The sequence below is a fragment of the Penicillium griseofulvum genome, assembly GCF_001561935.1.
Source record: "Penicillium griseofulvum strain PG3 chromosome Unknown contig_91, whole genome shotgun sequence".
Lineage (NCBI taxonomy): Eukaryota > Fungi > Ascomycota > Eurotiomycetes > Eurotiales > Aspergillaceae > Penicillium > Penicillium griseofulvum.
In genome coordinates, this window is record NW_024467450.1 from 548,449 (window position 1) to 560,610 (window position 12,162).

The window sequence follows — 12,162 nt, forward strand, 5'->3', positions numbered from 1 at the left end:
TCATAAAGCTAACACTTGGAAATCGAGGTAAGGTTAATTGACAAGATATCCAGCAGGATAAACAAACTCCTTGTGATTAATCGCTTTACTCGACCACGGGACATCTTCGTCCTTCCATTGTGAGTAAACAGTTTCCTCACCAGCAACCAATTGCTTTATATTCCGCCTGGTACTGTATACCATATTCCAGGCTTGCTCTTCGTGGAATTCACCCGCATTGTTCTTCTCGATATCCGAATCCCGAGAAGCCGAGCCGGCCTTTCTATATGTGCCAATCAAGTTGGGAAAGGGGGCCCAGCATTCAATCTTGCGACGCCCCTTGAGGCCTCCACACAAGTCACTTAGGGCATTGTCTACCGCCTGATCCAAACGATCGATAGAAAGAGCGGAAAGGATGTTCCTAGCGCCCCTGGTGGTAACTGCGTATCCAAACATACAGCAGCCCATTTCAGCCCGGTAGATAAATCGCGTCGAGTCCTCGGCCAATTCTGGATATTGTTGCTTCCACTTTTCGGTTGGTCCGCCCCAAGTGGCTCGGTGGTGGGCTCTTGAAACTGTGGGGTCCATCGGGATAGCGTAGAAGCTTGTTTCGTTGGCGTTCGGGCCCGAGGCACATCCGCCGATCCAAAGAAGATCCCAATCTGTTCCATAAGGAGCTTCCTTGGATACATGTTTTGTTCCTTTCAAAGTGTGCAGTCCGCGCGCAAATTCCTGCAGTTGGGACTTGAGATTTACGTCCCAGTCTGCGTCATCTTCCAAAATCAAAGCAGTCGAATAGTCATTGCTTATCACACTGTTGTTTTTCAGCCCAATCGTCAGCATAGCCTCCAGAAAATGAGAATGAGAGGTGGCTGTACTTGACCAATGCATTCATATGTGCACGCCAACATGCCACAACAGTGGGTTTGACGAGTGAGGGGTCCAGTCCCTAGAAAGGTATGAGAAGATAGTCTGGGGTTTATTGAGCTGGAAATCGTACATCAGGCATGGCCTTGGGGGCAAGATCATCAGGCCGCACTCCATCGAGCCATTCCACATTGAATCCCGATACCGAGGCTGCCAGTGTGAGGAAATCGCGCTTATCGGTCCGCTCTTTCATACTGATTGCGTAGATATGCTCAAACTGAAAATGGATATAGTGTCAGCAATCAATTCTATCAGGCAGTAGGTAAATTCTCACCCCAAGAGTGCGGTTCTGGATATGTTCAAAGGCACTATCGCTCATGTATTTCCGAGACATATCTGGAGGCGACATGGACCATGGTTTGTCTCCGAAGTTTTTGATAAGTACTGTGCAAAGGACATAAGTAGTAAGGGCCGCCGTGGCTATTTGCAGGAAACTTTTCTTGGCAATCATGATGAGCAGCGTGGTTATTCACACCACCTCAGAAGGTTTGAAGTTCAAGTCAACTTGCGACGCAGAAAAGTCATGATAAATGTTTTTCTCTACATTCCTCGAGTGCCGGGAACAGCCATGGATGCATCGTACCTCGGGAGCTCGTCCAAAAGCGGATGATGTGGGGCCTTCGTTGCCATATCCGTAAGGCTTCCAATCGTGAGCCCTACCACGAAGGGCAGCCTATTTCAAAAGTCTTTACTTTAATTCCTACATGTGTCAAAGAGGTATACCCCGGTGCTGACTATCTAATTACCTATATTCTTATAAGGGTAGCCTAGGCATCTTCAAAGCATGTTTGGACGGGTAATTTTAGTCCTGGGGGCTGGGCGCTCTATTGTATCTACTTGGTCTTGAGCCCTTTTTTCACCAAGGGACTTTGCATAACAGTGGCCCAATTGTGCATCTTCACAGTGGTTTCCTCGCTCATACGAACTTCCTCACCTGTCCGCATTATCATCTCTTTCTCATACATCTGTATGGCGGCAGCACGTTCCTCAATGGTGAAGTCACCCTGGTTCCAGAATGACTCGATTGCCTTACATGCGGAGTAAGCGTCCTTCATAGCGTGGTTAAGCCCCTGCCCACGCTGAAAAGTCATCGGATGAGCAGCATCACCTGCCAGAGTTACTCGACCCTGGAGATTATCCCACTGATGCTCCGGCAGACTTGGGTCCCAGTTTCGAAGCTTGGCATACCACACCTCATTATCGGGGTCCATCCACTCAAAGATACTGCGCCAGGGGTCGACAAACCGACGGGCCAACTCCTTCTGGTGCTCAGCATGTTCCCGCATCGTTCGCTTATTGACATGATTTCGCGGTTCTGGGAAGGAGATATAATGGAAGAAGGTCCAGTTTTCCGGATGGTTGATATCGTCTCCATCATGGAGGCTCAACCAGGCAAAATAACCCTCGGGATGAGGGCCCACTTGGTACAATGGATGGTGGGGATGAACACGTAGGAAAAGAGCATGCTCACGCGTATGCTGGGTGTAGCACATGGTCGAGGCGAAATCAATGGGCGTCACTTTGGCAGCTTCTTCCCCAACCAGCGCTGTACGTGTGGTCGAGTGTGGACCATCGGTGGCAATCAGCAGACTACCAGTAACTTCTGTGTCATCTGCGAACCTTGCAGTGACATGATTGCCATCAGGGGAGTGAGTAATACCTGAGAGGCGTTTCCCCCACTGCACGTTGAGGCCTTGGAGTAACATTGCCCGGAATTTATCTCGGCGGAGGCGATACACTTTGGAAGACTCTAGCTCGGCGATAAGAGCTCCACTCTCACCGTTGATCATGGGGAGTGGAGAATTATCCGTGATGGGGATGTGCGGGTCGACCTGCGCCTGCTCGAGTCCAGCCAAAATGTCTGCGGGCACAAGGTATTGCAACGACTCATAGCCCCAGTGTAGTCCTATACTCCAGTTTCGTTTGCGATTGGGCTCTTCCTCTTTTTCGAAAAGTAGAAAAGGGATCCCGGCCTAAATTTCTCTGTTGTTAGTGACGCAGAATCAATATAATTACGGTCCTCCAACCTTTTTCAATCCATGGGCCAGCGCAAGACCCGTCGAGCCTAGGTATATCCACATTCATTATCAATGAGGAGTGTCCAGTGTCACAATCTAGGTTGGAAAAAGGAGGAAGGCTTACCAGCGCCGATGATGAGGACCTTTCTACCGTCACTAACAGTAGATTGAGATGTGCTCAGAGGGTCACGAGTTTTGGTGTTCTCTGTTCCCTCGTGCTTGGATTGCTTCATGGTTTCATCCATGGCGATGATGCTACTTCAAGGAATGTACGATCAAACCTGAACTGCAATAGTATACAACATTGCAATGCGAAATGGACAATGGCACCACTTTCTACATTTTAACCCAAAGCGGGGTTAGACTGAGAACTACCCTGGTGTGCGATCTACGCAGCGGGATAGACGCTAGGGGGTCAATATGCGATCCCATCTTACGTGGCCAACCTAATCATTTCTGCCAACAGAAAGTTAGTCACCCTATTTGCGTCACTTTATATAATCACTTGCTTGGTCCAGTGCGGGTATATCCCAGGGGTCGGTATTGTAATATTGATGAAGATGTTTGAAGATGGATATTTGCCGGCAGAAAATATACTAGTGCCCTTAGTACAGTGGGACCTCCCAAAGTATTGGGCCAACCTAAGTACCCATTTTTTGGCCACTTTATACCGCTTACTTAAATAGGTCTGTTTGAGAGGCTGTAATATAAAAGACTGGATAGAGCGGTGTAAAAAGGCGCCAACGTATTTCACAAGCGAGCCCTCCAGGGCTGCAGGTGGAGTCGCCAAAACGTTCCATAATCAGACATATTCCCCGGGGCCCTGGGCCCGAGGTCACCTGGGCAGTATATGGTAAGAATGAATGAATCTACTCGATGGAAATAGATCAATCTTGATGAAATACAATATGTGGAAATTGTATTATCACGAGAGTTGTGTTAAGAACGAAGAAGAAACTACAAAATACAGGTGGAGTCTAATTTACATACTCCTGCCTAATGCAGCAGGGAGGGACCCACATGCCATGTGATACAGGGAGCCCCAAAAACAGTCTAGTAAGTCTATCCTCATTCCTTCATTATAATAACGCAAAACCTTTCATTAAAGATGAAATTCAAAGGAAAAAAAAAAAAAAAACAAAAAAGTCTATCTATCAATGAATAGGAAAACCCCCGAAAAGAAGCCGGAACACAGAGTTAGATAGCAACTGGGCCACTCAGTCTATCTTTAGGTCCAATGCCTTTGTGCCGAACCGCAAACAGGCCGATGATCAGCCCAAGCCCGGCTAACCCGACAGAACACCAGAGACCAGTAGCGTATTGCTCTGCGAGACTGTGTCCTTGCTGGATGTCGACAGCATCGGTAACAGCGGCTGAGATAGCCAATGCAACACCAGATCCGATTTGGAATGCAGTGTTGAGCTGGTTCAGAGTGTTAGCATATGAAGGTTGAAATACAGAAAGGAAAAACTCACCATTCCGCCAGCAAGACTCTTGACTTCGACCGGTACACTTGTGAGTACCACAGTGCTTGTCGTGACGAAAATAAAAGACACGGATGAGATACTGATAAGGGATGTGGGAAGCACATTAAGCCAACTGTGACAGTTAGTGTAAGTTCGTTCAAAAGAAAAAGGTGATACATACAACCCTGCTTCAGGATTGGAAGTCAATGCACTCGAGACGGGGGCTACCACGGCCAGAACGAGTCCAGCAATGAGGAGGTGCTTTCCATTCATAAATTCGAGAAGCTTTCCTGTTCCAAGGGAAACAATGAAGCCTATAGCCCCCATAGGCAAGAATCGAAGGGCCGTGTCGCCAGCTGAAAGCTTGTCCACTTCCTGTGCCACAAGGACGATATAAAAAATGACGTTTTGGTAGGTGCCATAGCCAGCTATTCATAATTAGTATTTCCCTAAGCACAAGTTTCAGAAACAGACAACTTACTGAAACCAATCAGCCATAGACCGGCGAAATTGCGAATCTTCCACAAAGAAAGTGGCATGATTGGGTTGGTGACATATTTCTCAAAGATTGCGAATCCAACGAGAAGACCAACCGCCACGATCAGCAGCACAAGAATCAACGGCTGGTCCCAGCCGTAAGTTCCACCACTTGATAGGACGAATTGAAGAAGGATCAAACCAGCTGTAGACATCACGGCGCCAATGTAGTCCATTCTCTCGTGCTTCTTTTCAGAAGGAACGTCGCTTGGGAGAACGATAAAGCCCAAGATACCCAAAGACCCAGTAATGATGACAATCAGATAGAAGATATATCTCCAGCCCAGTGAGGAGGTTAGGAAGCCACCAAAGATGAGACCGGTACAGAATCCCAGGGTCCCCGATGCTCCATAGATTGACAGAGCGCGGGTGCGATCAACACCACTGAAGTAGGAGCTAATAATTCCAATAGCAGATGGCACAGTTAGTGCAGCTCCAATACCTTGAATGCCACGGAACACCGTAAGTTGAATAAATGACTGCCCAAATCCAACGGCCATGGTCCACACAGAAAGCCAAGCAAGACCCAGACAGAGAATCTTCTTTCGTCCATAGCTGCATAGGTTAGTATCGTGTCAAGTGTAGAAACAATGGGAGGAAATTTCATACCGATCAGACAAAGCACCGGCTAGCAAAAGGAAGCCACCGAATGACAAGGTGTATGCAGAAATCATCCATTGCAAGTCTGTACTAGACACGTTGAAATCTTTCTGGATTGATGATAGAGCAATGTTGGCACTTGTCATGAAAACATTGTCGAGAAACTGAGAGCCAGAGGTCACCAGCAAGATCAAAGACCCTTTCCAAGAACCCAGGCGGCCAAACTGATGCGGGATCTTCTCAAAAATAAGAGGATCTTCACTACCAGCTGGGGATGGGAGCATGTGGGCAGGTGTAACAGCGCCAGAAGACTCCGGACTAGAGATGACAGTAGGCTCCACTACTTTGGGGGCTTCTATGGTGGGTGTTTCATCTCCACCATGTGCCTGACGACCACCCGGTCGACTGAAATAGTCGACAATGCCCATTTTGCTTGTGAAAATAGAATAAGAATGGAAACAGATGGCCAGGGCAGTTCTGGCACCTACTTTTTATACTAAACATAGGATTTACTATAGAAAAAATCAAACTCTTCAATCGATCCAGTTTAAAAAGTGGAGTGAAGCCTTTCGGATTACCTTTTCGAGCATGATCGTAGACTGGAACATGTTCTAAGGTTCTTTCGGGTTACCTGTTTGAGATGGCGACCCACGAGGAACCCACGAGGAGTGGAGAGGGACAATCACTGGCCCTTTAATTCGCACATGGGAGATACTGTAAGCATTACCGTGATTAAACTGTGGCTCTGATAACGCAATCCATATTCACTGTGGCCATATTTCTCAGAGTTTTTAGAGCGAATATATCTATCAGTGGCTCGAAAATGGCTATCGACTTTAAATCTTTCAATTTTTTTTAACAAAAACTTAGCGGCACACGTTATCGGGCCGAGCACTAAGACCCACCCGTGGACGGCATCCCGATAGGGCTCGGCGCACCAACTTCTGACTTCGAGAGATTACTTGGTATTATCTGAAGATAGAATCGGATAAAAGAGCCATTTAAGCCCCCTAAAACCCAGCTCTAATCCTACCTTTGCTTTATGGGGTATGTTATACTTCTACTCTTTGTTTCTTTCCTTTCTGGTCAAAATTTGAGATTTGCCACGCTGATTTTTGCTTTCCCGACAACTCATCCCACGTTCACCACTCACAGGACATCTTCTAGATCTTTAATCCTACCTAAGTGGGGACGGGTCTCCTCTGTTGAAATTTTTAAATGTACCTAATTGTCCTTTACCAGTTTGCGTATTCCGTATCCCGTATTCCATACAGCTCTCCAGTGAAAGATGAACTGCGGCCAGTCCGTAGCTGTTGCTAGAGTATTCTATTCACTGAATCTGCTAATTTTATAATAGATGAATTAAGCCCTGGAGGTATGTACCTATGGAGTTGGAGTACTAAGCAGCAAGTGCCCTCTAACCCTCGGATCACCTTTGCCAAGCCAAATGTGAGCAATAAGAACACTCTCCCTTACTTTGCCAAGCTGATCGCCAGTCAAGCAAAAGCTCAGACCAACAACAGCACAGCCATTGACGAGAAAATTGGTAACAATTATCTTTAATATCTAAACCTGGAAAGCTTTCATGGCACAAGAATACCATGTTACAAAAATTCACGGTCCCGGCCCTTGACATAGAATTCTTAGTGTAGTGAGTAAATATATACACATCGCCTCTGCAAGGGGACTTCATGAATATTCGCATTTTATCAATTGTTTTATACATAATTCGCCGCCACTACTGAGTAGTTTGTAGTACTATATTATAGCCTGTATTTTTTACATAACCACAATGACAGAGCTTCGTACTAGCCCGTTTAAGGATAGATAATTATGGGATATCTTGAAGTCAAGTTAGATAGGAATATGTATTGTTAAATATGAGGATAGTCTACCTGATAGAATGGTGTATTACAAGAATAGTCGGCCGCATGAACGGCACCGTGATGTCTTGTCAGTGATTTTCTCAGATATCATTCTTTATAGATGTCTTGTCAAGTTTCTAGGTTGATGGCAAAAAAAGGCGGAAAAAGGCTTAATTTGTGCAGACGACTTTTCTATGTTTAACCTTTGACTTCCAGCAACTATGCATCCATCAATGCTTCACATACATTTCCAACCCACAATCATTCGCCATGTATGCATAAAAGCAGAAGCCATTATGCACCTCAAAGACTCAAAAGAAAACAAAAACAACAACCTGGAGAACTCGTGAAATTTGATATCCGAGGCCCTAACTCGGTTAACCGAAGTTCATCCTCACCCAAATGACGTCAGGGTTGAGGAACCAAGCATCCAGGGTCACCTCCTCAAGTGGACATCACTTTTTGCCAATCACAGCCATCCTGGAAAATACTTCCACCCCAGATTGGAAGTCGATCGAAGGGGGGGAACCCACAATGACGTACAGTATTTTATATCGTCATACAACATATATCATTTTGCGAATTTCTTCGTTCATTTTTTGACTATGTTATATAAGCTAACACATATTGGCTGTCAAATACCTGGGGAATTTACAGAAAATTGACGATCGCGGCTCAGCCTCATCTGCCATGCGCGCCCGAATTCTTGTGAGCAACACATAAGCAGTCATCATATACTTCCTAGCGTCTGGCATCTCTTCCATTGATTTGGAAGAAGCGGCGTCCGAGGAATAGATGACTTTCACTTTCAATCAAAATGTTTCGGCACAGCAGCTGGCCGACATTCTACCGAACGGCGTCGCCATCCTCACCCACCGATATGAACTTGTCTCCGTGAATCGCCGCTTTCGGGAACTCATCCCATGCCCTAGTGTCGACTTCTCTGAGTGTTGGTTGCGCTCGGTCCATCCAGATGACTACCACAGGGTGTCTACTGGGTATCGAGAGGTCGCAACCTCCAAACGACCCCTACGTCTCGAATACCACACCCGTGACCCGAACTCAATTTGGTGTGTCATGACGTTGGATCGGCTGGATGATAAGGATGTACAATGCTTTGGATTAGAAGAAGGCGGGGTGTTCATATGTACAATCGCAGATATTACACCGGAAAAAAGGGCAGAGCTCGTACAAAAACAGGCTGCGGAAGAGGCGCTGGAACGCAAGCAGCAACAAGAGCGATTCATCGATATGATTAGTCACGAAATTCGCAATCCTCTATCTGCGATAGTACATTGCACGGAGGATATTCAAGAGGCAATCTATAACAAGAAGCCGGGGGAAATCTCAGTCATGGATATCTCACAGGCAGCCGAGACAATCGGACTCTGCATCAGACATCAAAAGAAAATTGTCAATGACGTTCTCACCTTTTCGAAACTTGACGCATCGATGCTGCCATTGTCGCCGCGAAAAGTCCAGCCACAGCGACATCTCACCATGCCGATGGCGATGTTCCGACCCGAACTCCGAAAGCAGGGGATACAGTTTGAATACAAAGCCGATGTTTCCTATGCCGAATGCGGCATTGATTGGGTTATGGCAGATCTGGATCGGATGGGTCAGGTTCTCGTCAACTTACTCTCAAATGCTATCAAGTTTACCGCCAAATCGGAGGGTCCGCGATCGATCCGAGTCTCAGTGGGTGCTTCGCTCGACCGTCCTCCTTCGTACCCACCAAATATTGTCTTCTTCGATTCAGGTGAAGCAGCACTCCGCCAAGACGCGACTGACAATCCCCAATGGGGAAGTGGCGAAATTGCATATATTATGGTCGCCGTCAAGGACTCGGGTATTGGTGTCACCGAGGAAGCCCAGAAACGTCTCTTCGAACGGTTCAACCAAGCAACTCCTAGAACCGAGAGCATCTACGGTGGCTCTGGCCTTGGGCTCAACGTGTGTAGGAAACTCTGCCACCTCCATGGGGGTGAGATTGGCGTGAGCTCAAAGGAATCTCACGGTAGCACCTTCGGTTTCTTTTTCAAAGTGCGCAGAACAACCAACGAAGCCGGCGAAGAAGATGAGAGCTTCGGTGTTTCTGCAATTGATGCGCTCTGCGTTGATATCCAGTCACTGGGAAATAAAATAAGCGGTGTCAATCAAACGACGGAAGAGCCTCAGATCCCGGAAAGTCCCCCTGAAGATAGCCTCTCTGAGGCAATGCCAGGTGGTCCGAAAGACGAGCACACAGTGCATACCCACAGTATAGCCCAAGAGGCCAAGAATTATGAGATCAAACGGACGAATCGAAATTCTCCATCTCATCCTGATCAGGAGAAACAAACCGGCGACGGTCAGCGTATTCTCTTGGTCGAGGATAACATTATCAACAGACGAATCATATCGCGCAAGTTGAATACACTAGGCTTTGACATATCGGAAGCGAGCAACGGCAAAGAGGCTGTCGACGCGAATGAAAATACCCCATTCGACTGCATTCTCATGGATCAGCAGATGCCTGTGATGGATGGCAACTGTGCCACGAAAGCAATTCGTGATATTGAAAAGGAAAGTGGAGGACATGTACCCATTCTGGGACTGACAGCGAATGTCAGAGAGGAACAACAACAGGAAATGTTTGACGCTGGAATGGATGATATTATCCATAAACCTTACGGCACTCAGGAGCTTGTTAAAAAGATCAATCGCATGGTTTCAAAGCCAGGGAAACCATGACAAGTCAAGGGTTGAAGTTTTCGCATATTTTGGAAGCATTCGAGATATGTATTTGTATAACAGACTTTGAGAGATAAATATACGAACATGACTCGAAGTCAGACCGTATAGGTGGGAAGGCCTAAAACCGCCTTCACAATCATTCCACCAAAAGGTCCAGGACAGAAAAAAATTCAACTATATCCCCACAACTGCTAACAACGGCTCTATGAACGTTCCGTAAACACTAATGGGCACCCATCCTGTATCAGAAGTTAGTAAAGATTAGGAGCTGAATGATTATGTAGTTAATAGTACTAACCATTGGAAAGAGTGTAGCAAAAACTCGGATCTCCTCAGATCTCTCCGTGGCATGATGCTTCCAGTCCAGTTCCAGCGCCGCTTTCCCGATCATACCAGCCATAGAGAGCGGCACGTATTTTCTTGCGAGGCAATCGTGTGCTCCCGCGCCGAACACTAGCCAATTCTTAGTCTTGGACTCGGCGTCCCCAGAGATCCAACGCTCAGGATCGAAGGTATCGGGATTAGGATAAACATTCGGATCATGTAAAGCTGGGTAACAGGAAGGTATGATCATAGAGCCCTTGGGGACAGTATAGTTGGGAGTGACAGGGAAGTCCTTCGTCGCAAGATAAGGAACCATAATAACAGGTGGACGGTGACGCAGGAGCTCCTTAATGACTGCGTTGGTGTAGGTGAGGGACTCTAGCATGGGAAGATCAAAGGACTTATTTTTATCACCACCACGAGCGGCCAGATTTTCCGCGCGCAATTTATCGAGCACGTCGGGCCGCTGGGCGAGGATTTGGAATAGCCAAGTCGTGGCACTGCTCGACGCATCCTGAGAGGCAAAGAGGAAGGTGAACAATGTCTCTCCGATTTCCTCATTCGTGAACTCGCGGATCATGTTCTTTGGCTTCTCGACGTCTGTTTCCCCTGCTGCGATTCTTTCGTGGTATCGCTTGGATTCCATCATGTGGAGCACCCAATGGTCTACAATGCATGTTGGTTTTGCGCCAGTCGCCATGTTTGCTTTGCATGCAGCCGCGCATTTTGCAAACTCGACATGAACAGCGTCGGCTGTCCGCTTTCCGAGCCAGGGCTTGGTAAATGGAATGTATATAGACAGTGGTACGTTGACTAACTCGAGGGCGGCTGTAGCAAGGTAGAAGTCGTCCGCAATCTTCTTGACAGCAGCCTGGGAGATATAATCACCGAAAAACGTGCGACATGAAAGTGCACAGTTGATCTCGCGAAACATGGTCATGAACTCCTTTGGCTGTCCCTGGTTTGCCTTGCTGGTGGCGACAAACTTGGCGAAATAATCAGCTAACACTTTCTCCTGGACCGGCAAGTAAGTAGCCATAGCCCTGTTGGTGAATAGAGGAGTCAATCCCCGGCGGTACTCAGTGTGGTCTTTACCCTGAAGAAAGACCCATGCTTTGTGACCTAGTATATCCTTTGCGACTGGAACTATACATGGCTCGGCGTATGTAGGCGACTTAAACACTTTGTGGGCTATGTCTCTGTCGGAGGCTAAAACGACGAATCTGTAGTAATTATATTAGTTCAGACAGTTTTATTGGTTTCATAAGAGTTTGATGAGACATAAACGCTCACTTGTGGAAGACAGATACACAGCTGAGTGGTCCACTCGCCCACTGTGCGAGATAACCTTCAAATTTGGGGTGCAGGGCTTGTATAAATGGGCCCATGAGCGGAATCTTGAGTGGAGGCCCAGCTATAGAGCCCTTCCGTATGATATACATCACTAGATATGACATTAGCAGATTCGTATAGTCTTAAAGACATCTGCATACCTTGATCATAGACTAATACGGCAATCAAAAAGGTCACTGCGTACTGCCAGGCTGAGAAGCTCATCAAGGAGCCCAGCAGGTAGCTCTGAAACTGGGGATAGGAAAGCCAGATCTGCGGCAGCTCATTCTGAACAACGGAGGTGTTGGCCATACCAAAGGCTATGTTGGAGTCCATGATGGTAGGTGATAAGGGCAGTCAAAAGAATGGCTCGAA

The 12,162-nt window shown here is 47.0% G+C and overlaps 5 protein-coding genes across 5 annotated transcripts; 1 reads left to right on the forward strand and 4 right to left on the reverse strand.

Annotated features, from left to right (window-relative positions):
• Positions 1–33: 33 nt before the first annotated feature.
• PGRI_065180 (putative LPS glycosyltransferase) lies at positions 34–1,357 on the reverse strand (the record flags this gene model as incomplete). The annotated part of the gene is made up of 4 exons (XM_040794232.1): positions 34–793; positions 858–928; positions 980–1,123; positions 1,181–1,357. 4 exons carry the CDS (start codon positions 1,355–1,357, stop codon positions 34–36), a joined length of 1,152 nt encoding a protein of 383 aa, XP_040649482.1.
• Positions 1,358–1,739: 382 nt separating this feature from the next.
• On the reverse strand, positions 1,740–3,169 carry PGRI_065190 (FAD-dependent oxidoreductase; the record flags this gene model as incomplete). The annotated part of the gene is made up of 2 exons (XM_040794233.1): positions 1,740–2,848; positions 3,049–3,169. The coding sequence occupies 2 exons, from the start codon at positions 3,167–3,169 to the stop codon at positions 1,740–1,742; spliced, it is 1,230 nt and encodes a 409-aa protein (XP_040649483.1).
• Positions 3,170–4,121: 952 nt separating this feature from the next.
• Positions 4,122–5,955, reverse strand: PGRI_065200 (Major facilitator superfamily domain, general substrate transporter; the record flags this gene model as incomplete). The annotated part of the gene is made up of 5 exons (XM_040794234.1): positions 4,122–4,346; positions 4,400–4,523; positions 4,572–4,818; positions 4,872–5,482; positions 5,537–5,955. 5 exons carry the CDS (start codon positions 5,953–5,955, stop codon positions 4,122–4,124), a joined length of 1,626 nt encoding a protein of 541 aa, XP_040649484.1.
• Positions 5,956–8,187: 2,232 nt separating this feature from the next.
• Positions 8,188–10,128, forward strand: PGRI_065210 (PAS domain-containing hybrid sensor histidine kinase/response regulator; the record flags this gene model as incomplete). The annotated part of the gene is made up of 1 exon (XM_040794235.1): positions 8,188–10,128. The coding sequence occupies one exon, from the start codon at positions 8,188–8,190 to the stop codon at positions 10,126–10,128; it is 1,941 nt and encodes a 646-aa protein (XP_040649485.1).
• A 206-nt stretch (positions 10,129–10,334) lies between these two features.
• PGRI_065220 (Cytochrome P450) lies at positions 10,335–12,123 on the reverse strand (the record flags this gene model as incomplete). Its single annotated transcript, XM_040794236.1, has 4 exons — positions 10,335–10,370; positions 10,430–11,678; positions 11,749–11,899; positions 11,949–12,123. The coding sequence occupies 4 exons, from the start codon at positions 12,121–12,123 to the stop codon at positions 10,335–10,337; spliced, it is 1,611 nt and encodes a 536-aa protein (XP_040649486.1).
• Positions 12,124–12,162: the final 39 nt, after the last annotated feature.